The following is a 27,603-nucleotide window of genomic DNA, read 5'->3' on the forward strand; positions in this document are numbered from 1 at the left end:
ATATAGGGAAGAGCTGAGGGTATTAATTTGAAACTTACAAGGTATGTTGAAGATATTTTGAAGAAAGGTCGGAGGGCCACCAAACCACCCCTTTTCTTGCCCTTTTAGGTGCCCGCTCTGCACTGATAGTATTTTAAAATTGTAATTTTTACAAACTAGTCAAAAGGTCTAATAGCTATACCTTCAGGGATGTCATTCCCCCAAAACCTTCAGGGATGACAATCCCCCAAAGACAAGGGCAAGGATTGTAAACTATGCAATTTACCCATTATTTAAAGGCAGGATTTATCATTAGGAAAAAGGGGAATGTTTAATTAAGGTAAGGTTAAGGTATTAAGGGTATTGAGGCTTAACCAAAAAGGTTAAGGGTATTACGGTGAAACTTTGGAGGGTGTTGACGAGTATGTAAAACTAAACCCAAAGGCACAAGGTGCCTTTGAATTCTCATCAAAAAGGAGGATCTATATTATTTCAAGAGCAGCTCAGGGCACTAAGTTTAAACTTTCTGGACATGTTGGGGCATGTGGAAAAGAGTTTGGAGGGCTTCCAGCCATCCTAAAACTAAGAGAAGACTAAAAAACTAAAATATGGCAAATATACCAGTAAATCCAGGCATGCAGAAGCAGACGTGTCCAAAATCCATGGGTTTACATGTCGCCTCATTATGGCATGGATCAGAAAAGCAGTCATTCACTTCAAGGATGGTAGATTCTTCTGTAGCAGGTATGCTCTACTAAACAAGAAAACAAAAAGAAAGATAACTGAATCAAAAAACATCAAAACAAACATTTTAGATTCCTCTGGATATTTTTCCGGAGGAATGATTATGGGAAGATTTTAGATTCCTCTGTAACAGGCATGCTCTACTAAACAGGAAAAAAGGAAAACTGAATCGATAAAAAGAAAGCGAAACTTAAATAATCATGACTTCATAGAGTACGAAATGTTGCGCCTTCCCATGATGTAGTTAGTCTCGAACACCAGTAAAAAAAAATTTCCAGATGGAAACTGTTCTTTCGATAAGTTTTATTGCGAGAAAGGTCTTATATTTTCCCTACATTTAATTTTCTTATTGTTTCTCAGTTTTTTGACCCTCTTGGGGAGAGGGCCAATTACCCCCTACCCTGGAAAGCATCCAGGTACCTAGTTGCACGGATGAGAAAATACTTAATCACCCATCTTCATTTAGATTCTTAAGAGACTACTTAATAGGCCATTAAGTAATTAATGAGACAACACTGGTTAGGTTTGACAAAATTGAAATATGCAAGACAAAAAAGAATATGCAAGACAAAAACAAACAAGAAATTCCTCCAACTCCCCCAAAGAGACTGGATCCGGTCCGGTATGTCAATCACGTATCTAGAACTTGTGCTTATTCTTGAACTCACCATAACACTAGAAATCCCCCTAAATCCCTCAAAAAGATCAGATCCAATTCGGTTATGTCTATCACATATCTAGAACTTGTGCTTATTCTTCCCATGAAGTTTCATCCCGATCTCTCCACTCTAAGCATTTTCCAAGATTTCCGGTTTCCCAGATTTTCATTTCCCCCTCCATCCCCCAATATCCCCGGATCCAATCCGAATTGAAAATAGAGCATCTGAGACATTAAATCTTTCTATTTATCAAATTTCATTACGATCCGATCACCCATTCGTAAGATAAACATGCCTCAATTTTCACAATTTCCCCTCCCTCCACCCCCCCCCAGATAGTCGAATTGGGGATACGACTGTTATCAAGTCAAGTTGTGCAGGTCCATGACACGCCTACCAATTTTCATCGTCTTAGCACGTCCAGAAGCACCGAACTCGCCAAAGCACTGGAAATACCCCCCTCCCCCCAAAGATAGTGGATTCGGTCCGGTATGTCAATCACGTATCTAGGACTTGTGCTTATTCTTCCCACGAAGTTTCATCCCGATCTCTCTACTCTAAGCGTTTTAAAAGCTTTGGTTTCCCCCTCTAAATCCCCCCAATGTCACCAGATCCAGTCGGGGTTTAAAACAAGAGCTTTATCAATAATCAACAAGAGCTTTATCAAATTGAAAATATCAAATTTCATTATGATCCGATCACCGGTTCGTAAGTTAAAAATATTTCATTTTTTTTTATTTTTCCGGCCGACGGGCAAGCGCCATAAAAACAAGGGGGATCACAGTAAGTGAAAATAGAAAAAGAAAAGTGAAATGGTCTTTTTGTTATTGCTTAAGAAAATACCTCTGCTATTTCAGATTATATATTTTAAGATTTGAATTTTTGATATTGTTCTTTTGACTTTTCTTTATAATTTTTATTCTTCTTCCTGCACTAACGACGGTTGAGTGGGGGTTTTAACCCCAATTTCATCGTTGTCTTAAATCTTTTGGCTGTGAAATAAATCATTATATTTTTCAGACCAATACATTCAAAGACGAAAAGACGTATTTTAGAGAGGGAGAGTCGAGGAGGGTGAATTTTTAGTTATACTTTCAGGAAACTATTTGTCATTAATTTTAATTTTGTTTCTTTAATTTTGATGCTTTATTTACGCTTAGTTCAAATACAATAGGATCCCTAGAATGGGAATCCTGCAGAGTTCCCCATAAGGTCCTATGGGAGTTTTGTCTTGAATTTTGGAGATACTTTTGAAATGGTTTTTTAAGTAGACGTCATTCAGATCTAAAAAATTTAAACCTTAGAATCTAGTGCAACATAACTTATGACTTTTGATGATTCTCTGGATTGGTTGTCTTACAGACAGTTTGCACTTCCCCCTCTAAGACCGTGACACTGTAGACTGTGTAACAACATTGTAGACTGTAAAATACACTGTAAGACTATTTAATTTTTAATTAAATTTTTAATTTTTATAATTTGATATTTAATTTTTTTTAAATTTCAAGGCTAAAATTTGCTAATACTCTAGCAATATTTCTTTTTCAAGGAAATTCACCAGCAATCAGTGGCAAAGTATGATTTTTTTTTTTTTTTTTTTTTTTTTTTTTTTTTTTTTTTTTTTTTTTTTTTTTTTTTTTTTTTTTTTTTTTACCCTGAAAGGAGAGTTTTGCGCTCTGGGACATGTAACACTGATTTTTTGAAAGAGTTATTTTATACCTAAGCCAAACATAATATCAATTAATATAAATAGAGTATGTAAATTAATATCAGCTTTTACCTCGAGTTCCTGAACAGTTGGCTCCTCATAGCAATTATTAATATCTGACGAGCCTGTTGTATTTGTAACCATACCAGGTGAACACTTCAGACAAAATGTTTGGCCAAGCTCTGGCTGATAAGAGCCTAAAGGGCAGGGATAACAGGGTTCTAATCCAGTTTCGGAGACTTCACCCGCATTACATATTGCTGAAAACAAAGTTCAATTTTTATTCATTAATTTCCAAGAAAGTTGATCGTTTTAACACAAAAAGAAAACAACAAAAACAAATAACAAAGACTTACCTGATGGGCCAAGAAACGCAAAAGAATTAATCAAAAGCATTTTCTTTCAACACAGAATTTACTATACTAAAAAACAATGGACTTTTAGTTAAAGTAACAATGGTAGTGAAAGCGAAATTTGCCTTTGGGAAAGTAGCCAAAACTGTGGCCGAGATGTGACCTGATGGGCCAAGAAACGCAAAAAACAGACATTTCCTTTCAATACAGAACTGCTATTCTGATAAAAAAACGGGCTTTTAGCTAAAGTAACAGTGACAGTAAAAATGAAATTTAACTGTAGGGAAGTGGCCGAAAATTGGCCGAGATGAGGCCTAATGGGGCGAGAAACGCAAAAAAAAAACAAATAATTTTTTTCAACATAGAATTGCCATTCTAAAAAAGAACGGGTTTTTAGTTAAAGTAACAATGACAATTAAAATGAGATTTGTAGGAAAGTGTCCGAAACTGTAGTTAAATACAAACTTGCGTAACACTAATGGACAATATCTTAAAGAAACAGGAAAATCGGAAATTTAATTTTTAATAAAAAAAAGCCTCCATATACAGTTATACGGTTCTTTGTAATAGCGGGTGCCGAATTAAACAAAAAAAAGCATAGGTGAAAAATCAACAACAAAAAAACAGCAAAAAATATTAGAAGCTCCAATAAGCTATATAAGCTATATCAAACAGTTCGTGGTAACGAACTGTAGTAAGGAGCGACCCGGCTCAATAGTAAACGAAACTCTAAAAAACGGAATTTTGATGCTAAAATATACATCAAAAGAATCATATTTTCATGCTGATTGTAAATATATAAGTTTCATTAAATTTAGTCTATGTCATCAAAAGTTACGAGCCTGAAAAAATTGCCTTATTTTAGAAAATAGGGGAAAACAACCCCTAAAGGTCACAGAATCTTAACGAAAATCACACCATCGCATTCGGCGTATCAGAGAACCTTAAAACAAAATTTTCAAGCTCCTATCTACAAAAATGTGGAATTTCGTATTTTTTGCCAGAAGACATATTACGGGTGCGTGTTTATTTGTTTATTTTTTTTTTTTCAGGGGTGATCGTATCGACAAGTGGTCCTAGAATGTCGCACGAGGGCTCATTCTAACGGAAATGAAAAGTTCTAGTGCCCTTTTTAAGTGACCAAAACAATTGGAGGGCACCTAGGCCCCCTCACACGCTCATTTTTTCTCCAAAGTCAACAGATCAAAATTTTGATATAGCCATTTTGTTCCGCATAGTCAAAAACCATAATAACCAAGTCTTTGGGAATCACTTACTCCCCCACAGTTCCTGGGGGAGGGGCTGCAATTATTGGGAAGTGTAGAGTCGTTTTCAGGGGATTTTTTTTTTGTTTTTTTTGGGGGGGGGGGGTTGAGGGGAGGGGGCTATGTGGGAGGATCTTTCCTTGGAGAAATATGTCATGGGGGAACAGAAATTCAATGAAAAGGGTGCAGGATTTTCTAAAATTACTATAAAAAAAAACAATGAAAAAATAAACATGGAAAGGTTTTTTCAATTGAAAGTAAAGAGTAGCATTGAAACTTAAAACGAACAGAGATTATAACGCATATGAGGGGTTCTAAAAAACTTTAGCATAAAGAGCGAGGTATTTAGGAGGAGATAAATACCTCGCTCTTTATGCTAGAGTATTTTTAGTAATTTCAACTATTTATTCTACGGCCTTTCTGATTCAGGGGGTCATTCTTAAAGAATTGAGACAAAACTTACGATTTAGTGTAAAGAACGAGTTATTAACGAGGGTACAAACCCCCTCATATACATAATAAAAATTAAAGAATATAAAAGTTTGTTACGTAAGTTAATTCTTAAGTTACGTATATTTTTTACTAATGAAAAAATTCGTTAAAAATTAAAACTTATAGTTGCCTTTTTATGTAACCGAAAAATTGCATGGCAACTAGGCCTCCTTCCCCATCCCTTATTTCTCAAAATCGTCTGATCAAAACTAAGAGAAAGCCATTTAGCCAAAAAAGGAATTAATATGCAAATTTATGTGTGGACAGCCAAAATCAAACATGCATTAATTCAAAAACGTTCAGAAATTACATAAAAAAACTAGTTTTTTAACTGAAAGTAAGGAGCGACATTAAAACTTAAAACGAACAGAAATTACTCCGTATATGAAATGGGCTGTCCCCTCCGCAATCCCTCGCTCTTTACGCTAAAGTATGACTGTTTGCCACAATTCTGCTTTTTAAAACAATTAAAAGCTTTAGTGTAAAGAGCAAGGGATTGCGGAGGGGACAACCCATTTCATATACGGAGTAATTTCTGTTCGTTTTAAGTTTTAATGTCGCTCCTTACTTTCAGTTAAAAAAACTAGTTTTTTTATGTAATATCCAATAAGCTCCAAATAAGCTCCAATAAAATATATGGCTCCAAACAGCTTAAGAAGACGCAGCTTTTCTTTGAAGATATATTCCCTTTTAAAATCAACAGATTACTGATGTTGGGATTTTTACGGACGAAAGACGTTACCAAATTTAACGTCTTTACGAGTTTACGAGTAACGGTAACGAGACGTTACCGTTTCGATTATTTATTACCAAGGCGAAACTTGGGAAAACTCAAAAAAAGTGATACTCCCGTAAAAATGTCATAACTTTGAAATAACCAAAACAAAAATCTTAGAAATTATGGATTTAAGGCGTGAATCGACCCAAGATAGGTCTAGGGAAAAACTACTCTTATGTTGAAGTCCTCAGTACTTTAGATAGTTCAAAATAATGAATAAATTCTTAAAAAGAATACTTTAATTTAATAGAATAAGAGAAAGTTAAGAAAGACTTCAACGGCGATCTAAACTGAGCACTATACTGGAAACTCTACTGGAAACTCTCTCCCAGAGTCCAAGGGAGTAAGGGAAACAAAACTGCCTTGCAATCGCTATTATTTGGAGCAAACAAATCAATTTCAGTGTAAATTTTCGGCATTTTCCGGTTATAAGGATTATGTTTTCGAATTGGTACTATCTCTAAGAAATTTTTCATATTTCGTATGTTACTAATAATCGTTAATTGAACTATCACAACGGGCAATTGCAACATTTGATACCGCAGAATGTAATATGTAATGAAATGCAAAATGTAATAAAATGAAATAAAGGACAAGGGATGTAAACAGTAAAAAACAAACAAAGCTAGAATCGAATATTTCAATTTCACATTTGAAAACATTTTTAACATGTAATTAAATAAAAAAGAAAAGAGAGAAAAACTATGAATAAGGGAAATATTTAATCTTTGATTAAAGATCTGCAGGGAGAGGGGGGATAAGGTAATAATAAGTCCTGATGTTAAGAAACTTTTCAATACTCTGTATTTCCTAGGCAATGATTATGAATAAATGAAGCTCCTGACATGACGATGTGTAAAGCAATGTAATAAATAAAAATATCCTATATACTAGACTATATAAAAATAATGGGTAAACTAATGAAAAAAGTGGTTAAACCTAGATAGATACACTGAAAATGAACACATATAGAATCCAGATGTTTAATTTCACACCAGGAAATTTTTTTTAACGTGAAGATGCCCTTTGAAAAGAAATAAGCTACGCTTTAAGCAAAAATGTTTCGGGGCAAATGAAGAGCTAAGGCTTAGATCAGAAGCTTTTTGGCTAGCAATCGTGATGTTTCCAGAATATTAGAAAACCCCTCACAATTTACATTTGTTGGGGCTTGTATGGTACTCCAGAATGAGACTCACCCCCCCCCGTGTGGACAATCTTTCTTGGAATAGGAAAGTAAAGTATTTTTTTTTTTCAAGTACAATTCTTATTAATTCATAGCTTAGATTTTAAATCTCTAACCCAAATCTAGTGGTCGTTTTCACGAGGATATGATTCGGATGAAAATCCTGTATCCAGGGAATTTTTGTTATCGCACTGAATTTCCTCAATGAAATCATGTTTTTACTTCAATCCTCCTTTGATCCATCTCTGGTTGAACTTGATAAAGAGCTTTAGTTCAAATCTGCCCAGACTTGCCACCCCTAGTGATTTAGTGATTTTTAATATTGCCTAAAGAAAAATAACACTAAATCAGCACATAAACACTAGATTAATGAAGAAAATTACTAAATCAACCGAAAAATCAGTAGAATCTAGTTATTTTTTCCTCGCTGGGCGGCAACCCTGACTCTACAGTTCGAGCAGAGTATAAGTGTATGGACAAATCCACCTTATTTTAGAACAAGAGATTATTATCATGAGGATGGGAGGTGAATATGGGCTCAAATCTCATCCACGTGAAAATGGCCCCCTTGATTCAATAATCAGCTTACATTTACATTCCTCTATTCTTCTTGTGCCTCTTCTCCAAGTAGTTGTGCCAGTTGGACATTGGTTACACTCTTTTTGGGCATATTCCATTTGCCAAGAACCAATTGGGCATGTGCTACAGGTTTCAAGGCCATCTAAAGAAACAGTCCCTGGGAGGCACTGAGCTGTAATTAAAAGAAGCCAGAGGTGCTTTTAATAAGTATAAAACTGCATTTTTTGCCATACTAAAGAATTTAAAACAAGACAAAAATTATAAACATAGTACAATTTCAAACAAACATATCTAGTTCATTGTAAAACAAATGTGATTATTAATATCTGGAGACTTCCCAGATTGAGGGGGTTCGGGTGTCTGTGAAATGTTCAAGCCTCCTCATAGGTGTCTCCTGTAGCAAAAACTTGTCCTTAATGTTACAAAAACCATCCGAAGAAATTACCGTACATAAAACACAGGAGGCAGGTCTTAAAAGAAACTTAATTTTTGGCAATGGTATTACAGTATATGAATCAAATTAGAGTGAAATACATAAGAGGATCGAAAATAAATGTACCTCATTCTTTTGTAAAAATAAAATGTTTCATATTATTCCAAATAGTCATAATTTTGAGTAAATGCGAAAGCTTTGGATATATTTTGCTGGAGGTATTTCTATAAATTTGAAATATCCTGCGAACAATTTTTCGATCTTATAGACTCACTCATCTCACTGCTCCCCCTGACTAAATTTGGGAATTCACCTGTAATTATAAATACTTTAGTTACTTTTGACCCGATGTTTTCCCTTAATTGGAGACCACCGGGCCAAAACCCTATGATTTATCCTTTTTTAGTTTTTGATTTAAAGTCATTGACTTATATTAGAAATGGCCATCGTTTTCAGTTCTGTAAGCACCTTAGGTACAATTCTCTGTCACAGATGTATTAGGTTTCATTCGGAGCTTTCAAGAGAGTTTTAGGCAAGCAATAAAAAAATCCAACCTTAAAACTTTTCAAATAAAGGTCGTGGTCTCAACTATTGGCGTGAACTCGGTTTTTCCTTTGTCCCTCAAGAAATGTGTTCGAATTAATCAGTTCCTTGTTAAAAATGTGATAGGTCTAAAACTTAAAAAGAAATAGAAAATACCCGGCACTCCACGGTCCGGGGGCAGACGTTGCAAGCTATATCCTGGGGGCATATATGGTTCTTATGGAAGGAATGCTCGTACAAGCTTCAGACTGGGTTCATTTGATTGGAAAGTGAAAGTTCTAGTTCACTTTTTAAGAGTCAAAAGAGATCAGAGGGGGGCCAAGCCCCCCCCCCACGCCCTTTTCTCCCAAATGCATCAGATGAACATTTAGAGATATCTATTTTGTCAAAAATAGTTCAAAAATCATATAGCAACACAACCCCCAGAGGCCGGGGGTAGGCGTTGTAAGTTATGCCCTGGGGACACACATGGTTCTTGTGGAAGGGATGCTCGTATAAACCTCAGAGAGGGCTCGTTTAATTGGAAACTGAAAACTCTAGTTCAAATTTTTAAGGGTCAAAAGAGACCGGAGGGTAATTAACCCCCTCTTTTCCTCAAATGAATCTGATAAAAATTTTGAGATAGCCATTTTGTAAAAATAAAGTTCAAAAGTCAGGTATCAAAAACTCAGGCGTCGACAGAGCCCCCTGAGCGAGGGGGCAGGCGGTGTAACTTATGCCCTTGGGGCATATATGATTCTTATGAAAGAAATGCTTGTAAAAATTTCAGAGAGGACTCATTTGATTGGAACTGAAAGTTCGAGTTCCCTTTTTAAGAGTCAAAAGAGATCCGAAGGCAACTAGCCCCCCCCCACATTTTTTCCCCAAACCCATCCGATAAAAATTTTGAGATAGCCGTTTTGAAAAAATAGTTCAAAGCTCAGAAAATAAAAACTCCATTGTTGATACAACCCCCCAGGGACCGGGGACAGGCGTTCTAATTCATGCCCGTGGGGCATATACAGTTCTTATGGAGAGGACGCTCGTATAAACTTCATAGAGGGCTCATTTGATTGAAAATTGAAAGTTCTAGTTCACTTCACTTTTAAGATTCAAAAGAGATCTGAGGGTAACTAGCCAAGGCCCGGGGGGCAGGCGTTGTAAATTATGTCCTGGGGGCGTATATAGTTCTTATGACAGGGATGCTCGCATTAACTTCAGAGAGGGCTCATTTGACTGGAAATTGAAAGTTAACTTCTTAAGAGTCAAAAGAGATGCGAGGACAACTAGCCCCACCCCCACACCTTTATCCCCACATCATTCTAGTAAAAATTTTGAGATTGCCATTTTGTTAAAAATAGTTCAAAGGTCAGAGAAGAAAAAATCCTGTGTTGGCGATACCCCAGAGGCCCCGGGGCAAGCATTGTAAGTTATGCTCTGGGGCCATATATGGTTCTTATAAAAGGGATGCTCGTATAAACTTCAGAGAGGGCTCATTTGATCGAAAATAGTCCTAGTTTAATTTTTAAGATTCAAAAGAGATTGGAGGGCAACTAGCCCTCCTCCCCTCCACGCCAGATTTTCCTCAAACCCATCCGATGAGAACTATGAGGGAGCCATATTTATCTAAATGGTTCAAAGATCATATAAAGAAATCTCTCGAGTCGACACAATCCCTCAGGGCCCATAAGCAGGCGTTGTAAGTTATGCCCAGGAGCATATATAGTTGCTATGGAAGGGATGCACGTATAAACTTCAGAGAGAGCTCATTTGATTGGAAACGGAAAGGTCTAGTTCACTTTTTAAGAGTCAAAAGAGATCCGATGGCAACTAGACCCCCCCCCCCCTCATGGCCTTTTTTCCGAAAACCCATCCGATGAAAGTTTTGAGAGAGCTATTCTGTTATAAATAGTTCAAAGGTCAGATAAGAAAAACTCCGGTGTCGATACAACCCCCAGGGGCCTGGGGACAGGCGCTGTAAGTTATGCCCTGGGGGCATATATGGTTCTTATGGAAGGGATGCTCGTATAAACTTCAGAGAGGGCTCATTTGAATGAAAACTTATAGTTCTAGTTCAATTTTAAAGAGTCAAAAGAGATCGGAGGGCAACTAGCCCCCCCTCCACACCCTTTTGTTCCCGAAACCCATCCAACACAAATCTTGAGATACCCATTTTTTTTAATAGTTCAAAGGTCAGATAACAAAAACTCTGGTGTCGATACACCCCTCAGGGTCTGGGGTACAGGCGTTGTAAGTTATGTCCTGGGGGCGTATATCATTCATATAAAAGGCATGCTCTTACAAACTTCAAAGAGGGCTCATTGGATAGGAAATTGGAAGTTCTAGTTTACTTTTTAAGAGTCAAAAGAGATTCGAGGAAAAGAGATTCGAGAAAAGAGATTATTTACGTCTAGCCTGTGGATTAGCCCCTCCACGCCCTTTTCCCCCAGATCCATCTGATAAAAATTCTGACATCGCCATTTTATTAAAAATATTTTAAAGGTGAAGTTATGCTTTGGGGGTATATATAGTTCTTATGGAAGGAATGCTCGTGTAGACTTTGGAGAGGGCTCATTTTATTGAAAATTGAAAGTTCTAGTTCAATTTTTGAGAGTCAAAAGGGATCCGAGGGCAACTACCCCACCCCCAGCCCTTTCTTCCCCAAACCCATACGGTACAACTTTTGAGATAGTCATTTTTTAAAAATAGTTCAAAAATCAGATAAAAAAACTCTGGGGTCGACACAACCCCCCCCCCAGAGCCCGAGGGCAAGTGTTTTAAGTTATGCCCCGGAGGCGTATAAGGTTTGTATGTAAGGGGTGGCCGTATAAACTTCGAATGTCTCTCATTTGATTGGAAATTGAAAGTTCTAGTTACCTATGTGTGAGTCGAAAGTTAAGGGAGGGCATTTAACCCCGACACAAACACCCTCTTTTCCCCAAATGTATCTTTTCCCCCAAATATGGGGGAATTGTTGTAAAATGTGCTCTGGGGGCCTATAAGGTTTTTATGGAAGGGACGGTCGTATAAACTACGGAGGGCACTTATTCGATGGTAAATCAGAATTTATTGTGCCCTTCTCTAGAATCAAAAGTAATCAGAGGGAAACTAGCCCCCCAAGACCCTTTTCCCTCAAATGCATCCAACTAAAATTTTGAGATAGCTATTTCGTTCAAAATAGTTTAAAGATCAAATATCAAAAACTCCAGGTTTCGACACGTTGCTCCAGAGCCCAGGGGCAAGTGTTGTAAACTATGACCCGAGGGCATGTAAGATTTTATGTAAGAGGTGGTCGTATAAACTTCAGAGATGGCTTGTTTGATTGGAAATTGAAAGTTCTAGTTACATTTTTTAGAGTCACCAAAGTGATCAGAGAGTATCTACCCCCCAACGCTTTATTCCCCAAATATATTCGATAAAAAATTTTCAGATAGCCATTTTGTTCAAAATAGTCCTAAATTCAAATTACTATAAATTAGGGGTTAAGAAATCCTCCATAGCAACGGGGACAAGAATTTTAACTTATGTAAGTTGTAAGTTCTTAAGAATCAAAAGTGATCAAAAAGTAACAAGCCCCCCCCCTCCTTGTGCCTTTTTCTTCCAAATCCATCTTACCAAATTTTGAAATAGCCATTTTGTTCAAAATAGTTCAAAATTCAAATTACTATAGCTTAGGGGTTGATAAATCCTCCCTAGACCACGGGGCAAGGATTGTAACTTATGTAAGTTGCCAATTATTAGAATATAAGGTTCCGTGGAAGGGGTGGCCGTATTAACTTGGGCTCATTCGATCGGATATTGAAAGTTCTAGATCTTTTTTGAGTCAAAAGTGATCACTGGCCAATTAGCCCACGCCCCACTTTCCCAAAGGGTATCTGGTCAAAATTTGGAGATAGCCATTTTGTTCAAAATAGTTGAAAGGCCAAATAACCATGCTTCCGGGGTTCACCCCCTTCCCAGCCTCGGGGAAATGACTCTGAGTTGTGAAACCTAATTATTGCTACTTTGATACTTGTATTTAGCGATTTACAGGGTAAATGCGATTACCTTTAGCGATTTACAGGGTTTGTTTACCTTGTTAACTTTGATCCTTTCTTTACTTTGATACTTAAGTACTTTGATATAGTTATTTTGATACTAGTTTTGAAACTTTGATGTAAGCTTGATGTTGAAAAAAAATCTCATTTCAAAATAAGGAGTTCTTTTAAAAACTTGGAAGTGTTGGCAATAAAAAGAAAAACGAAAAAAATTAATTAAAAAAACTTTCCGAAAGTTTTTTCTCCAATTTTTTCCCGAAAGAATTGGGGTGTACTTCTAATGAATGGTGTTTTCGTTACAAAAGAAAGTATGGCTACTGCCCGTTTCTCAAACGGTAAAAGTATCAGTCTCTTACTTAAATAACCAATTTTCTTACTTAGAATTATCATTAACTGAAAGTTCTGCAGAATTAGTTTACTTTTTTTATTATAATAATTGGGAGAATAAAATTTGAAGACAAGTGAGAATTGGATTAAGGATTGATTGTGAGACCGCGGTCGTCTTCAGGGAGTAGGGGTTATTTACTTCTAATGAATGGTGTCTTCACTACAAACAAGAGTATGGCTACTGCCCGTTTCCCAAACGGTAAAAGTGTCATTCTCTTACTTAAATAATCAATTTTCTTACTTAGAATTACCATTTTATTATTTGAGTACACATTTCTGCAAAATTAGTTTACATTTTTTCATTATAATAATTGGGACAATAGAATTCAAACACAAGTGAAAATTGGATTAAGGATTGGTTGTTAGCCCGCGGTCGTTCTCAGGGAGTAGGAATTGTGTACTTCTACTGAATGGTGTCTTCACTACAAATAAGAGTATGGTTACTGCCTGTTTCTTTAACGGTAAAAGTATCAGGCCTACTGCGTATTTGGTGCTTTACTAAAAAAAATTATATTACAAATATTTCCTTTGTTTGTATTACATTATTGAAAATAAAATGAAAATTGCAGTGAAACTAGACCAAAATTTACCAGTAGGCCCACCAGGCCCTGCAGCTTTCTCTATTTCAAAAGTTTTGGGGATTTTCCTGAAAAGTTTGCAAAACCGGAACGGGAAAAACGCTTGGGCCTAGAGGTGCCAAAGCTTTAATTCCGGCCTGGGTGAAACAAAATCTTGAGCTGGTGAGCTTTCACCAATTAATGTCATTATATATCCAATATTCAGTTTAATTTATTAGTTCTTATCAAAACTGTTAATTTATGTTGAAATAGAAAAATATGTTGAAATAGGGAACATTGAAAAACTTGAAAAGCTTGCGATCAAAAACGAACAGAAATTAGTTTTTAAAAAACTTCCCAAAAAAGAAGTTTTATAAAGGAAAGTAAAGGCCATATTAAACTTCGGATCAGAAGAAATAGAATCCTAAAATCACTCAAACTCAAAACAACCAGAAATTACTATTAAAGAATAAATGAAAACCAAATCGAACAGAAATTAAATAAACAATCATAACAAAAAACGCATACAAAAGGTACTAATACAAATGAATAAATAAATCTCAAAACGAGTAAAGCTTAAGCTGAATATGCAAATCAAACTTAAACGAACACAAATATTTCGCTATTGAGGCATAAATGAAACCCAAAGCGAATAGAAACTAAATGAACAATCATAGCAAATAAACAAGCAATGGTTACTAATATAAATGAGTAAATAAATCTTAAAATGAGTGAGAATTAAATTGAATATGCAAATCCAGCTTGAAACGAACAAAAATCTCTAAAAAGAAGTGTTTGGGTTTGCCTCCTTCTTTCACTGTAAAAGTCTAAAACCTACTACTTCATTGGCGCTTTACTGAAAACGAATTATATTTACAAATATCTTCTTTTGTACTTATTACAACATTGCAAACAAACATAAAAATTACAGTAAAATTAAATTTTTGAACTGAAGAGCTTTCAGCAATTAATACCATTATATATAAAATATTTAGTTTAATTTTATTTGTTCTTTCCACGACTATTCCAGACAAATATACCTTCACTACAAATAAGAGTTTGGATACTGCTCCCTTCCCTAATTGTAAAAGTCTAAAGCCTACTACGTCATTGTTGCTTCACGGGAAACGAATTATTTTACAAATATTTTCTTTTCCAGTTATTGTAGCATTGAAAATGAAAAAAAAAACTTAGTGAAATAAAATCTTGAACTGATGGTCTTTCAACAATAAATAGCATTACCAAACATTCAGTTCGCTTTTATTTGTACTTTCCAAGACTCTTCGAGACTCATATATTTTTCAGTAAAGCGCCAATGACACAAGACACAAATAGTTTTCAGTAAAGCACCAACGACGAAGTAGGTTTTAGATTTTACAGTGATAGAAGGAGGAAAAACTCAAACTCATTTTGTAGAGATTTTTGTTCGTTTCAAGCTGGATTTGCATAATCAATTTAATTTTCACTAGTTTTAGGATTTATTTACTTATTTATATTAGTAATTAGTTTGTTTGTTTGCTATGATTGTTTATTGAATTTCTGTTCGTCTTGGCTTTCATTCATGACTAAATAGCAAAATATTTTTGTCCGTTTTAAGCTTGATTTGCATATTCAACTTAAGCTTTACTCGTTTTGAGATCTATTTATTCATTTATATGAGCTTTATATGAGTTTGAGTTATTGTATGTTTCTATTTCTTCTGATCTTAAGTTTAATACAGCCTTCAAATTGCTTTAGAAAACTTCTTTTTCGAAAGTTTTTTTTAAACTTATTCTAATTAAACCGCCTCTGCATTCATGGGTCATTCTTAAAGAGTTGGAACAAATTCAAAGCCTAGTATAAAGAGCGGGGGCGAACTTTGACTATTGACTAGGGGGCGAACTCACCTCATATACGCAATAATTACGGTTCGTTTTAAGTTTTAATGTTGCTCCTTACTTTTAGTTGAAATAATTTTTTTTATTATTTAAATAGTTAAACAAGATGAACAAATCCAGTGTTTGGATTTGACTTGATAGTTTGATTTGTTAGTTTCTTGTTTAAATTAATGTAACCATGGGTCATGAAACAGGTTAAGAACTTATATAGAAAAGACTATATATGATAGTAAAAAACGAAAAATTATGAGAAGAAAAAGAAAATTCAAACAATATAAATTGTTGACCTGTGAATAGGACACCCTTGCCAAAATATTTGCGTTTCATTCACAGTTACATTTCACTGGTTGAAATTATTTCTTTTTATAATTTTATATCATTATCCCTTTTTTTCATCTTTCATTTCGAGAAAGAAATTGTCACTTTCTTGCAAGGATTTTTTTCCATTTCTTTGAAAGAACGAATTATGATGCTTAGTGCTTTTTGGTACATTTTTCTGTCATTTTATATAGGCTACTTATAGACAATAAACTTTTTGTTGAAAAGCATCTATTTTCTTTTCTATTAGATAGGTAAGTTCTTGCAAGCTTATGAAAAGAAAATAATTATAAAATCACACATTTGTAAAACATTCATCAGGAGATTTGCTTTCTGCACACAGCAATTTTCCTACTCGAAGCATCGACCCCCTTGAAGGTACAATGAAGGTACCTTGAATATAATTTGAAGGTACAACCCTCGTCCCGAATCGACCACTCGAGAGACAAATAAAAGCGCTGACATTCTGGCTCCCTTTACAAAGGCGACGCTACTGAGCGAGAGGTTGAATTCAAATAAGTCAAGTTTTCTTAACTTGTCTTCATGTTTGGACTCGTTTTTAAGGACAACAGCTATTATTTATCACAAAGACTTTATTATTTATCACAAGACTCGTATTATGTGTCGTTTTGCAAATTTTGCTTTTTTTTTAGGAACTTTGAGGTCTCAGACAACTTATTATGATAGAAGTTTGCTTTTCCGAATTATTTTTTATTGAATTTTCACAGTGATTTCGTTTAGTTCTTGTATTTGTAGCGTATGATGATTGTACTTCACAACTTAGCAAGAACAAATATTGTTTGTCACCATACCTTTACAGTCTCCAGGTAGCTTAGCACTTCCAGATTTTGTTGAAGTATTTTCAGGACAAACCATGCAGGCCAATTTCCCCTCCTCTGACTGGAAAGTTCCTTGTGGGCAGGGAAGACACACCTCAGTAATTACGTTAAAGTAAGTGCCGATTGGACATAGGACTACAAACAGGGAAACAAATTACTATAGTATTATGGCACAGAATCCTTATTATTGATTATAAAATAAGGTCAATGTTAACTTTTTTGATATTGTGAAATATGTTTATATTTTAATAACAATAGGCTTAAAATAACAACACAATAGGATTAATAATAGCATTTTACAGTTGCTATTACTTAGAACCCAAAATTGGAAGATCGGTAACTCCCAGTAATTCCATTAATGCCAAATTCCATTGTAATTCCATTGTAGTGCTGCTAGGAAATCCTACGCATGTGTGTTAAATCCACAACAAAATCAACAAATCAACGTATTTCTACAAAATCATCAAAGAGTCATTTTTTGAGGAATTCTGAAACTCTCTGAATTCTTCATTATTTGTTTACTTCAAAGGAGATCTGCTGTAACACGTTTCTGAAGATTTTTAATTTAATTGACAACTAAAAAATTGTGAGATTGAGAACTCAAAATTTAACATCTGAAGTAATATCTTACTCAACACTTAACAATCTGGAATAAGTAGGATATAAATAACCCAAGAAACTATAAATTTCTGAATATGACTCCTACTTCATAAGAGAAACATAATTGTTCAGTTTACTCCTTATTAGCCTATTCAGTTGATTGTAATACATTGTAGCAGGCCCTAGATTGGTATTTTTTCACCTTTTTATATCAGCCTCTAGCTTCCAGCTCAGCTTCTCGACTTATCTATCAACAAATGAAATGACGTCATTTTTAAAAAGTTCTAAAAAGGGCTTTTGGCAGATTTGCCTCTCACTCACTCAGACTATCTATCTTGGCTTTTTCTAAAACTAACCATTCCTTGATGCCTGCAATTATCTGATTTTAATTCAAAATCAACGGACTTGGTTCCGTTCAACGGAAGAACAATTCATTTTGAATTGGCAACCCAAATTTTGGAGAGAACGAGAACTCAAATTTTAAAAATCTAATGTAATCACTTAACTTAAATTGAATAGTCTGGACAAACAAAAGTTCATGGCGGATATTCTAAGGCATGGGAGATGTTTAGTACACTGACTCAAGATCACAAACAAAGTCTCTACAGACAGTACCAACTGATATAACCATTACAGTCTATAATGGCCTCAATTGGTTTATTTAATTTTTTTTTTATTATCATGGCGATGTGTGCCATCTACTTCGGGATCAGTACAAGGATGTTTCGAGGACATGGTCTTAGCATTGGTTGTGCGAGACGAAGGGTGCTTTCACACCAAGTTGAGCGTTGTTTCACTCTAGCATAATTTAAAACTTTACATCACGTAAAACTTTTCGTAAGTTTCACGTAAAGTTTCTTAAATAAAAGACTAATCGAAAATATATTACTATTCATCGTTAGTTATTGAAATAAAAAAAGAATATATTACTTTTAATGGCAATTACGAGTAGGAAAAAAAAAAAACATTCACCATTTTCATATGATAACAAGCACTGATTAAATTTGACAATATCAAAATAGCATAAATTGTTGTTGTTGAGTTTTCATGAACACAAAGCACTTATTTGTGCAAATATTCGTTAGTTGTGCTTACTAAGTTCATTTGAAAGGAACATGGGGGCATCCCATTAAAATTTATATTTAAGAACGTTGTTACATACCACATACATCTCCTTGAGGAACGCTTCCGGGTTCACAAACTATTTTCTGCTCACCCGAAAAAACAAGTTGCTCAACGGGTAATTTTCTGCCACCAAGTTCAAGATCTAATTCACCAACTGTTGCTGCCCTTTTAAGACCATCTTCAATATTTTCCAGCTTTTGTGATTGAGGCATACTGGTGTTCACTATCACAGTACCTAAAAAATGTGATAATCATTCGTGAAATAACTTCCTATTTTAACATGAGCATAAAGTACTATTTTAACATGACTTAAGAAAAACTGAGCCAATAGTTGGGTAAAAAAGATTTTTCAAACTTCCACATCCAAAGAAAAAATTCTACCCATCTTCAGTTATTAGCCCATCTTGCCTAAGGGTCAGACTTGTGCGCACCAATGACTTATAAATTTATCTGTTTTTTCATTTAATTAAAAAACGTCTATAAAATGATAAAATATTCATTTAGTAGCCGCTTATAATGAAATAAAAAAAACAAAAAAAAACAATGGACAACGAAAAAGAAGGGAAAAACACAGCGAATTAACTCAATGTACAACGGTTGACGGTACAATGCGAAGGATGACAAAAGTTAAAAAAAGTGAATGATGATAAACAAAAAAGACCAATAAAACAAAAGAACAAAACAAAAAGTTACTAGACTTTCAACTTTGTGATTTTTTATATATCATTTCAACACATAGCACACCTAATACAGCCTAAAAGCACAAATTCTATTGGTTGAAAATTGCAACATAAACCAAATCGATTTTGTTATAAATTATCATAAATAAAACGTTTTCTCAGTTTCTGTTTTGTGTGTATTTGTATAGATTTTTGCAAAAATTTATGTAAACTTTGCATAAGAGATTTTTGTAAATTTTGCATAAATTCTGAAACTAATATTTTTCAAGATAATAAAAAACCCTGATTTTGTGTTTTTAAAGGTTTTAAGCTTTTATAATTTCAACTTTAGTTTAGATCACTTTCCCTTGAAAAAAGATTCCAGTTTACAATTAACAGCCAAAAGTTGTTGAAACTTATGCATGAATTTTGTATTCCTATTTTTTTTTTCTCCCAAACATTGTCTCCGAAGCATTTCAAACATCTTATACTGTTAAAATATAACATCTTATACATACATTTCAAAAATTCATAGTCTCTTCCACAATATACACCTTCTGACTGTGCTGTAGAAAAGGCTTCCCTTGATGTATTTTCTAAACAATTTTTCATATCAATAAAAATCGATTTTATAAAAACAAAGAGATTACGACACGGTTCAAAAAAATGACTGCAAGGGAAGAGTAATTAATGTCAGTGATTTGATTGGCTGGCTAGAAAATAAAACTAGGAGACTTTTAAAGTGAATTGCTAATTATTATTAAAAATATACTGTTAATTGGGGAGCTTAAAATTGTTAATCATTATTAAAATAGCAACACATTTGCTATTATACCGTCCCATGGGCGCATCGTTGGTCCATTCCTGCTTGTAAATCACAATTTTCAAACACTTCCGTTGTGGTTTTTCAAAAATATAACGTTGTTAGGGCAGAATCGCATTTTCGCCTTTCTTGCCATAATGAAGCGTGAAAATGAATTAAACTGCTCGGTACTATATGTTTTTAACGTATTTCTTGCTGATTATTCTTCCACGTTAACCTTTTTAAGTTTGGTACCAACTACAATCAAAATTGTATAACTGCAAATGTAAGTCTTTTTCATTGAACATTCTCGATTTTTCTTATTTATAGTTAAAGATACTATTATTAATACTACTATTATTACGTAGTTGAAGCACCGCACCATTTGAGGTCAAAACAGCCTCGCAGGCTACTCTTCCACCCCAATCTATTCAAAGCTTCACCCTTTATCCCAATTATAAAGTTCCGATTTCCTCTAATTGTCTTCTTTTAAATTTAATTTAATTCCTTCTATATCACTTTTTCCGATCACATTTGCGGACAACCAGGTTTTCGTTTGGCCCCAGGTGGATAGCCAACAAGAACAATATTTGGCAATCTGCCACCCTTCATCAGTGAAAAGTCCGAGCCAACTCAACAGTTCTTTCAACATAGTCGTAGGAAATCAGAGAGAATCATATTTTTATAACAGCTTGATGCATAATAAGAGTCAGTCAAACAGTCACTTCAAACTATCCATGGACAATACTGCTTGAAAATTTTTAACTAATATCCATCCGCCTTCCGAAGAGCCCACGCTTCAGAACTGTACTTGACCACTGTTATGACCTTAGCTTCGAATATTCTAATTTTGGTATGCGGACTTATCTTTTTATTTTCCCAAAGTAAAAAAAACACCTAATCATACTACCCAGGTAAGTAAATTAATCCACATATTGCTATCCGTTACCCAACATCACCTCTTCACCGTCATTTATTACTAGTCTAAGCGACTTAGTCTCCTAAACATTATTAACTTAGAAACATGTTCTTATACACTGGACTCTCAAAATCTCAAAAATTCAGTCATTTTGCGAAAATCTTTATTTCGGACTCATATCATCTGCATAATCTAGTCTATGAGTCTTTTACTTTCCCATACAATTCGATGCTATAGCCTTTGCCCTTTTCCTTAGGACAAAGTCTGTCAAAAAAAAATCCGTAAAATAGGTAGGTAGGAATATAAAGCCTGGATTAAAGCAAAGAACTGGTCAAGTTGCAGCTAAACGTCCTTATAGCCGCACACACAATTTTAGGGAAGGGGACGAGTCTGACGATTTTCCACTAGAGGTAGGAGGAGGGGTCAAAAAGACGAAATTTGACAATATTGGTCAGAATCTTCCATGTTTTCGGGTCAGATAGACCAATCAAGCCAATTTTAGAAGGTAGTTCCTCCCTGTTTCGACATATGAATAGCAACGAACTCCGAAGTTATAACAGCTTAACTTCTGACAATGGTATCCAAAAGAAACACAGAACTTGCTAGTTAATATATGTTTTAACTCAAATACTTGTGATTTTTTTACAGGCTTAATATTTCTCACAAATTAACCAATCAGGTTTTAAAAAGGCTGAATTACCTATTGTAATTGTAATTGTAATTGTAATTGTTTTAAAAAGTAGAATTGTGGCAAAGAGTCAAATTGTGTTGTTATTGTAATTGTTTTAAAAAGTAGAATTGTGGCAAAGAGTCAAACTTTAGCGTAAAGAGCGAGGGACTGCGGAGGGGACAACCCATTTCATATACGGTGTAATTTCTGTTCGTTTTAAGTTTTAATGTCGCTCCTTACTTTCAGTTAAAAAAACTAGTTTTTTTTATTTAATTTCTGAACGTTTTTGAATTAATGCATGTTTGATTTTGGCTCTCCGCACATAAATTATTGAAATGAAATTAGTATATTAATTTTTTTTGGGCTAAATGGCTTTCTCTTAGTTTTGATCAGACGATTTTGAGAAATAAGGGGTGGGGAAGGAGGCCTAGCTGCCCTCCAATTTTTCGGTTACTTAAAAAGGCTACTAGAACTTTTAATTTTCAACGAACGTTTTTATTAGTAAAAAATATACGTAACTTAAGAATTAACTTACGTAACAAACTTTTATATTCTTATATTTTTATTATGTGTACGAGGGGGTTTGTACCCTCGTTAATACCTCGCTCTTTACACTAAATCGTAAGTTTTGTCCCAATTCTTTAAGAATGACCCCTGAATCAAAAAGGCCGTAGAATAAATAGTTGAAATTAATAAAAATATTTTAGCATAAAGAGCGAGGTATTTATCTCCTCCTAAATACCTTGCTCTTTATGCTAAAGTATTTTTAGAACCCCTCATATGCGTAATAATCTCTGTTCGTTTTAAATTTCAATGCTATTCCTTACTTTCATTTGAAAAAACGTTTTCATGTTTATTTTTTCATTGTTTTTTTTTATAGTAATGCTAGAAAATCCTGCGCCCTTTTCATTGAATTTTTCTTCCCCCCATGACATATTCCTCAAAGGAAAGATCCTCCCACAAAGCCCTCTCCCATCAACCCCACCCCCCAAACCAAAAAATCCCCATGAAAACGTATGTACACTTCCCAATAACCATTACTATATGTAAACACTGGTCAAAGTTTGTAACTTGCAGCCCCTCCCCCAGGGATTGTGGGGGAGTAAGTCATTCCCAAAGACATAGTTATTATGGTTTTCGACTATGCGGAACAAAATAGCTATCTTAAAATTTTAATCTGTTGACTTTTGGAAAAAAATTAGCGTGGGAGGGGGCCTATTTGCCCTCCAATTTTTTTATCACTTAAAAAGGGCACTAGAACTTTTCATTTCCGTAAGAATGAGCCCTCTTGCGACACTCTAAGACCACCTGGTCGATACGATGACCCCTGGGGAAAAGAAAAAAAAACAACAAACAAACAAATAAACACGCACCCGTGATTTGTCTTCTGGCAAAAAATATGAAATTCCACATTTTTTTAGACAGGAGCTTGAAATTTTTGCTTTAGAGTTCTCTGATATACCGAATGTGATAGTGTGATTTTCGTTAAGATTCTATGACTTTTAGGGGATGTTTCCCCCTTTTTTCCAAAATAGGGAAAATTTTCTCAGGCTCGTAACTTTTGATGACAAAGACTAAATTAATTGAAAATTATATATTTAGAATCGGCGTGAAAATTCGATTCTTTTGATGAATCTTTTAGCATAAAAATTCCGTTTTTTAGAGTTCCGTTTACTATTCAGCCGGGTCGCCCCTTACTACAGTTCTTTACCACGAACTGTTTGAAAAGAAAATAATTCGGTATTTCGGGGCTTCTGACATTATTACTCCTTTGTGGAAGTTAGGCTCAAAATTGAAAAAGGATTATATTTTTTCTCTGGGCCCCTTCCACCTCTTAGTTCGTTTATTTTCCCGTTAGTTTTCACCTGTTTTCGCTTTATAGTTGTGTTATCTCTTAGCAGTTCTTTCGTTAGTTGAGTTATGGTTGTGGTATATATGTTTTATAGCTCGTATAGTTGTGTTATTTTCAAATTATACTCCATAATAGAGAGGCTCCGAACACCCAGCATTGTATATTAAGCTCTGAATTTGACGTTTTTTTCTAACGTGACCAGATTCGTCCTGCGCCCTTTTCATTGAATTTTTTTCCCCCATGGCATATTTCTCCAAGGAAAGATCCTCCCACATAGCCCCCTCCCTCAACCCTACCCCCAAAACCAAAAAAAATCCCCCTGAAAACGTCTGTACACTTCCCAATAACCATTATTATATGTAAACACTTGTCAAAGTTTGTAACTTGCAGCCCCTCCCCCAGGGAATTGTGGGGGAGTAAGACATCCCCAAAGACATAGTTAGTATGGTTTTCGACTATGCTGAACAAAATGGCTATCTCAAAATTTTGATCCGTTGACTTTGGGAAAAAATGAGCGTGGGAGGGGGCCTAGATGCCCTCCAATTTTTTTGGTCACTTAAAAAGGGCACTAGAACTTTTCATTTCCGTTAAAATGAGCCCTCTTGCGACATTCTAGGACCACTTGGTCGATACGATGACCCCTGGAAAAAAAAAAAAAAAATAATAATAAACACGCATCCGTGATTTGTCTTCTGGCAAAAAATGCAAAATTCCACATTTTTGTAGATAGGAGCTTGAAACTTCTACAGTAGGGTTCTCTGATACGCTGAATCTTATTTTCCTAAATAAGGCAAATTTTCTCAGGCTCGTAACTTTTGATGGTTAAGACTAAACTTGATGAAACTTGTATATTTAAAATCAGCATTAAAATGCGATTCTTTTGATGTAGCTATTAATATCAAAATTCAATTTTTTAGAGTTTTGGTTACTATTGAGCCGGATCGCTCCTTACTACAGTTCGTTACCACGAACTGTTTGACTAACTGAAAAGATGTAAAACATCATTTTTTCCATGAAAAAAACTTAAATTAATATAGAAAAAAGGTGTGTGTATAAAGCTATCGATCATTCTACGCAAATCAACCAATATGATCCTTACTTTTCACTGTAAAGTTGATTTGGATTTCCACGCCTGAAGTGGGCGCTATGTCAGGTAAAGTCGTTGGCTCTACATCACGTCGTCTTCTTCTAGACGTGAAGATATCGTTGTCCAAATTATTCTCATCGTTAAATGGCGAATATAATTCTAGACAAGCCGCGTGTAGGGATTCCAGTTCACAAATATCACTGTCGCCACAAATTTCCGTCATTTTTCTCATCATCTTGTTGCGAATATTGTGCTCAACCTGTAAACAAATCTATCAGTCTTTGTACCAAAATTAATGCAGTTTTGATGACATGTCTCTGGTCAGCACTGATAACAATTTTTATTATTTTGATATTATTGTTATTAATGTTGTTATTATAGGGTTCCAGGGGGAAAGGGCTGTAAGTTATACAATTTACCCATATTGTTCATACATAGTGTTTGTTATTGGGAAATATACGGACATTTTTGGGGTAATTTTCTATGGGGAGGGGGAGAGAGTTTTCCACGGGGATGATTTTCAGTGGGAAAGAAAGTTTCCAGTGGAATTTTACGGAATAATTGTTAAAGGGGGGAGGAGAGGTATTTCCTAGAATGATTCGAAAAATTGTGAGAAATTGAATTTAAATTTTTTTTATTATTTTGATATTATTGTTATTAATGTTGTTATTATAGGGTTCCAGGGGAAAGGGCTGTAAGTTATACAATTTACCCATATTGTTCATACATAGTGTTTGTTATTGGGAAATATACGGACATTTTTGGGGTAATTTTCTATGGGGAGGGGGAGAGAGTTTTCCACGGGGATGATTTTCAGTGGGAAAGAAAGTTTCCAGAGGAATTTTACGGAATAATTGTTAAAGGGGGGAGGAGAGGTATTTCCTAGCATGATTCGAAAATTGTGAGAAACTGAATTAAAAAAGTCTTTTTAACCGAAAGTACGGAGCCTCATTAAAACTTAAAACGAAAAAAAATTATTCTGTATATAAGTGGGAAGAGGTTATCCCTTCCTCAAATCTAGCTCTTTACGCTAAAGTTTTGCTCCTAAAAATATCTTAACTCAAAAACGTGTTCTTCTTGTTGGCATCGTGTTTGTCACAGAAAAATAGGTTTAAAACCACAGGAGTTTTTTGTCTCTCTAAAAATCATATTTCCTTATCTTTCAGAATTTTGTTACTCAGGACTGATGAAGCATGTTTTAAGAATACAATGCTATTTTGTCTACCCCAAATTTTTCAACCCTCCTCTTAGATTTCGAAAAATACCTTTTTTAGACATTTCTTTGTTTAAAATCCCCTGTTTTGAGATATTTTGTTTCAGAACGCCCTCTAAAAATTAAAAAAATGCATTTTGCCCCCTCCCCCAACATTTTTTGTGAACTGCTTCCACCAGAAACAATAAAAGAAAAACAATAAATTCATAAATTTAGCACATGAAATAAACTTAGCATTATCATCAGCAAATGCTTTATTTAAAAAAATAAACAAAAAAATTGCCACTTCCTCTTCGATGTCTGAGACTTTTGACCCCCCAAAAAAGTAAAACAGTATGAAAAACAGTGCTATCATATTCTTTTGATGGTCAATGACACTTGTTTCGGCTCCGCAAATTGTAGTAACTACAACCGGCCAGTGATCCTGCTTTGTATTTTAATGGTTCTGAACATACTAATTTTCAAATAACGGGGCTTGTGCATGAGTTTGGGTCCTCAAGCTCCCATCTAGGACCCAATTTAAGTCCCTCCAATTTTTTGCACCCGCCCCCCTTTCCGCACCCAAATTTTTTGGGGACTTAGATTTTTCTTCATGTCTTAAAATAAATCTTTAGTAAATGAATCATGTGATCTTTAGCGAACAAGGTTTTTGGATTTTTCTTCTGTGGTCGTCCCCGTGGTACTCTTTGCTTGGTAATCGACAAAGCTGGTTTATTGTATGTTTTCGATCAATATTAATCGTGCACTGGATGTAACACATACACCTTATTATAAAAATTAAAGATGAAATATTTCAATAAAGTGTGTTTACATGATAGAGTTGTCGTAACAAAGGCGGCTGATAATAACATAAATTTGAAGTGCGAAACAAACTGACTAACTAATGGTGACGTCATTGAAAATGTATTCAAGCATTGACATTGCAGTGATGTATTAGATTTCTCTGGTGTGCCGAAAAACTCAAATGTTGCATTAGTGGATATGCCATAGTAAAATTCCCAGAGATGACGGTGCTTAAAGATAATGCAAGCCTAAAACTAATAGTTGGTGACGATGACCAGCTTCTTACTTATGTTAGTGGTAACAGGCTACCTGCTGATAAATCATGGCATTTTTGAGATTCCAAAGAAACACTATCTCTCACAGTCAGGATAATGCTCACATCTATTTCCAATGAAATCACCTTTAGTGTGTGTTTCCTAGTTCAAATATTTGTCTTTGTCAGTATTCAATGCTACGATAACTCAATCATGCACACATAGTTTCTTGAAGCATTTCATCTTCACTTTTTCATCATTGCTATTATTCTGTTCAATAATGGTTTTTGATGGTAAACTAAATGATACTACTAGCGTTCAGCGATACTTTGCTTTTCATTGATTTGTCTAAACATAATAATATCAATGACTTGTTGGCTCAGTTGACTAGCCCGTCATTCTTTTACCATAGGAAATCTTGGGTCTCACGTTCGATTCATACATAAAACAAACATAAATTCAAATGAAAAACAGCTTAGAAACTAGAAAATGTGTCGTTGGAAAAGAAAACATGTCTCCATCTATAACTGTAGCTAACAATAACGTCATCTATGATTTTGGTTATGTAGATCACGGCACTAGAAGAATTCCCTTTCTGTATGGTCTGAAAAATAGTATCGGCACCGGGATTCGAAGGGGTGGGCTGTCATAGGACCCATTGAATGGATAGGCCTACTACTCACAAGAGGGTATGCATTTTTTCCTTTTTCTATAAAGGTAATGCAACTATATTTCATTGTTCGTGCAGAACACAGTTACTTATGGCTTTGAGATCGAGTTGGAACCTTCAGGAAAATCCTTTTATATTTTTGGTGGGGGAAATGGAAAGGATATTCACTGTTTTGGGGGAAGGGGGCAAACAATTTTTTCCTCCAGTCATTACAAAACAGAATATGCGATGAATTTTCTTTAATTTTTTATGCCTGTCG

At 34.9% G+C, this 27,603-nt stretch overlaps 1 protein-coding gene across 1 annotated transcript in view; it reads right to left on the minus strand.

Annotated features, from left to right (window-relative positions):
- Window positions 1-27,603, minus strand: part of LOC136033354 (sushi, von Willebrand factor type A, EGF and pentraxin domain-containing protein 1-like) — a 306,644-nt gene that overhangs the window by 132,363 nt on the left and 146,678 nt on the right. Inside the window, exons 15-20 of the mRNA XM_065714145.1 lie at window positions 24,437-24,683; window positions 18,473-18,670; window positions 16,684-16,845; window positions 7,751-7,912; window positions 3,163-3,350; window positions 601-730 (exon numbers count right to left, since the gene is read on the minus strand). Coding sequence (XP_065570217.1) covers window positions 601-730; window positions 3,163-3,350; window positions 7,751-7,912; window positions 16,684-16,845; window positions 18,473-18,670; window positions 24,437-24,683 — 1,087 coding nt within the window. The remainder of the gene's footprint in view (window positions 1-600; window positions 731-3,162; window positions 3,351-7,750; window positions 7,913-16,683; window positions 16,846-18,472; window positions 18,671-24,436; window positions 24,684-27,603) is intronic.

Source organism: Artemia franciscana, chromosome 11 (assembly GCF_032884065.1).
Source record: "Artemia franciscana chromosome 11, ASM3288406v1, whole genome shotgun sequence".
Lineage (NCBI taxonomy): Eukaryota > Metazoa > Arthropoda > Branchiopoda > Anostraca > Artemiidae > Artemia > Artemia franciscana.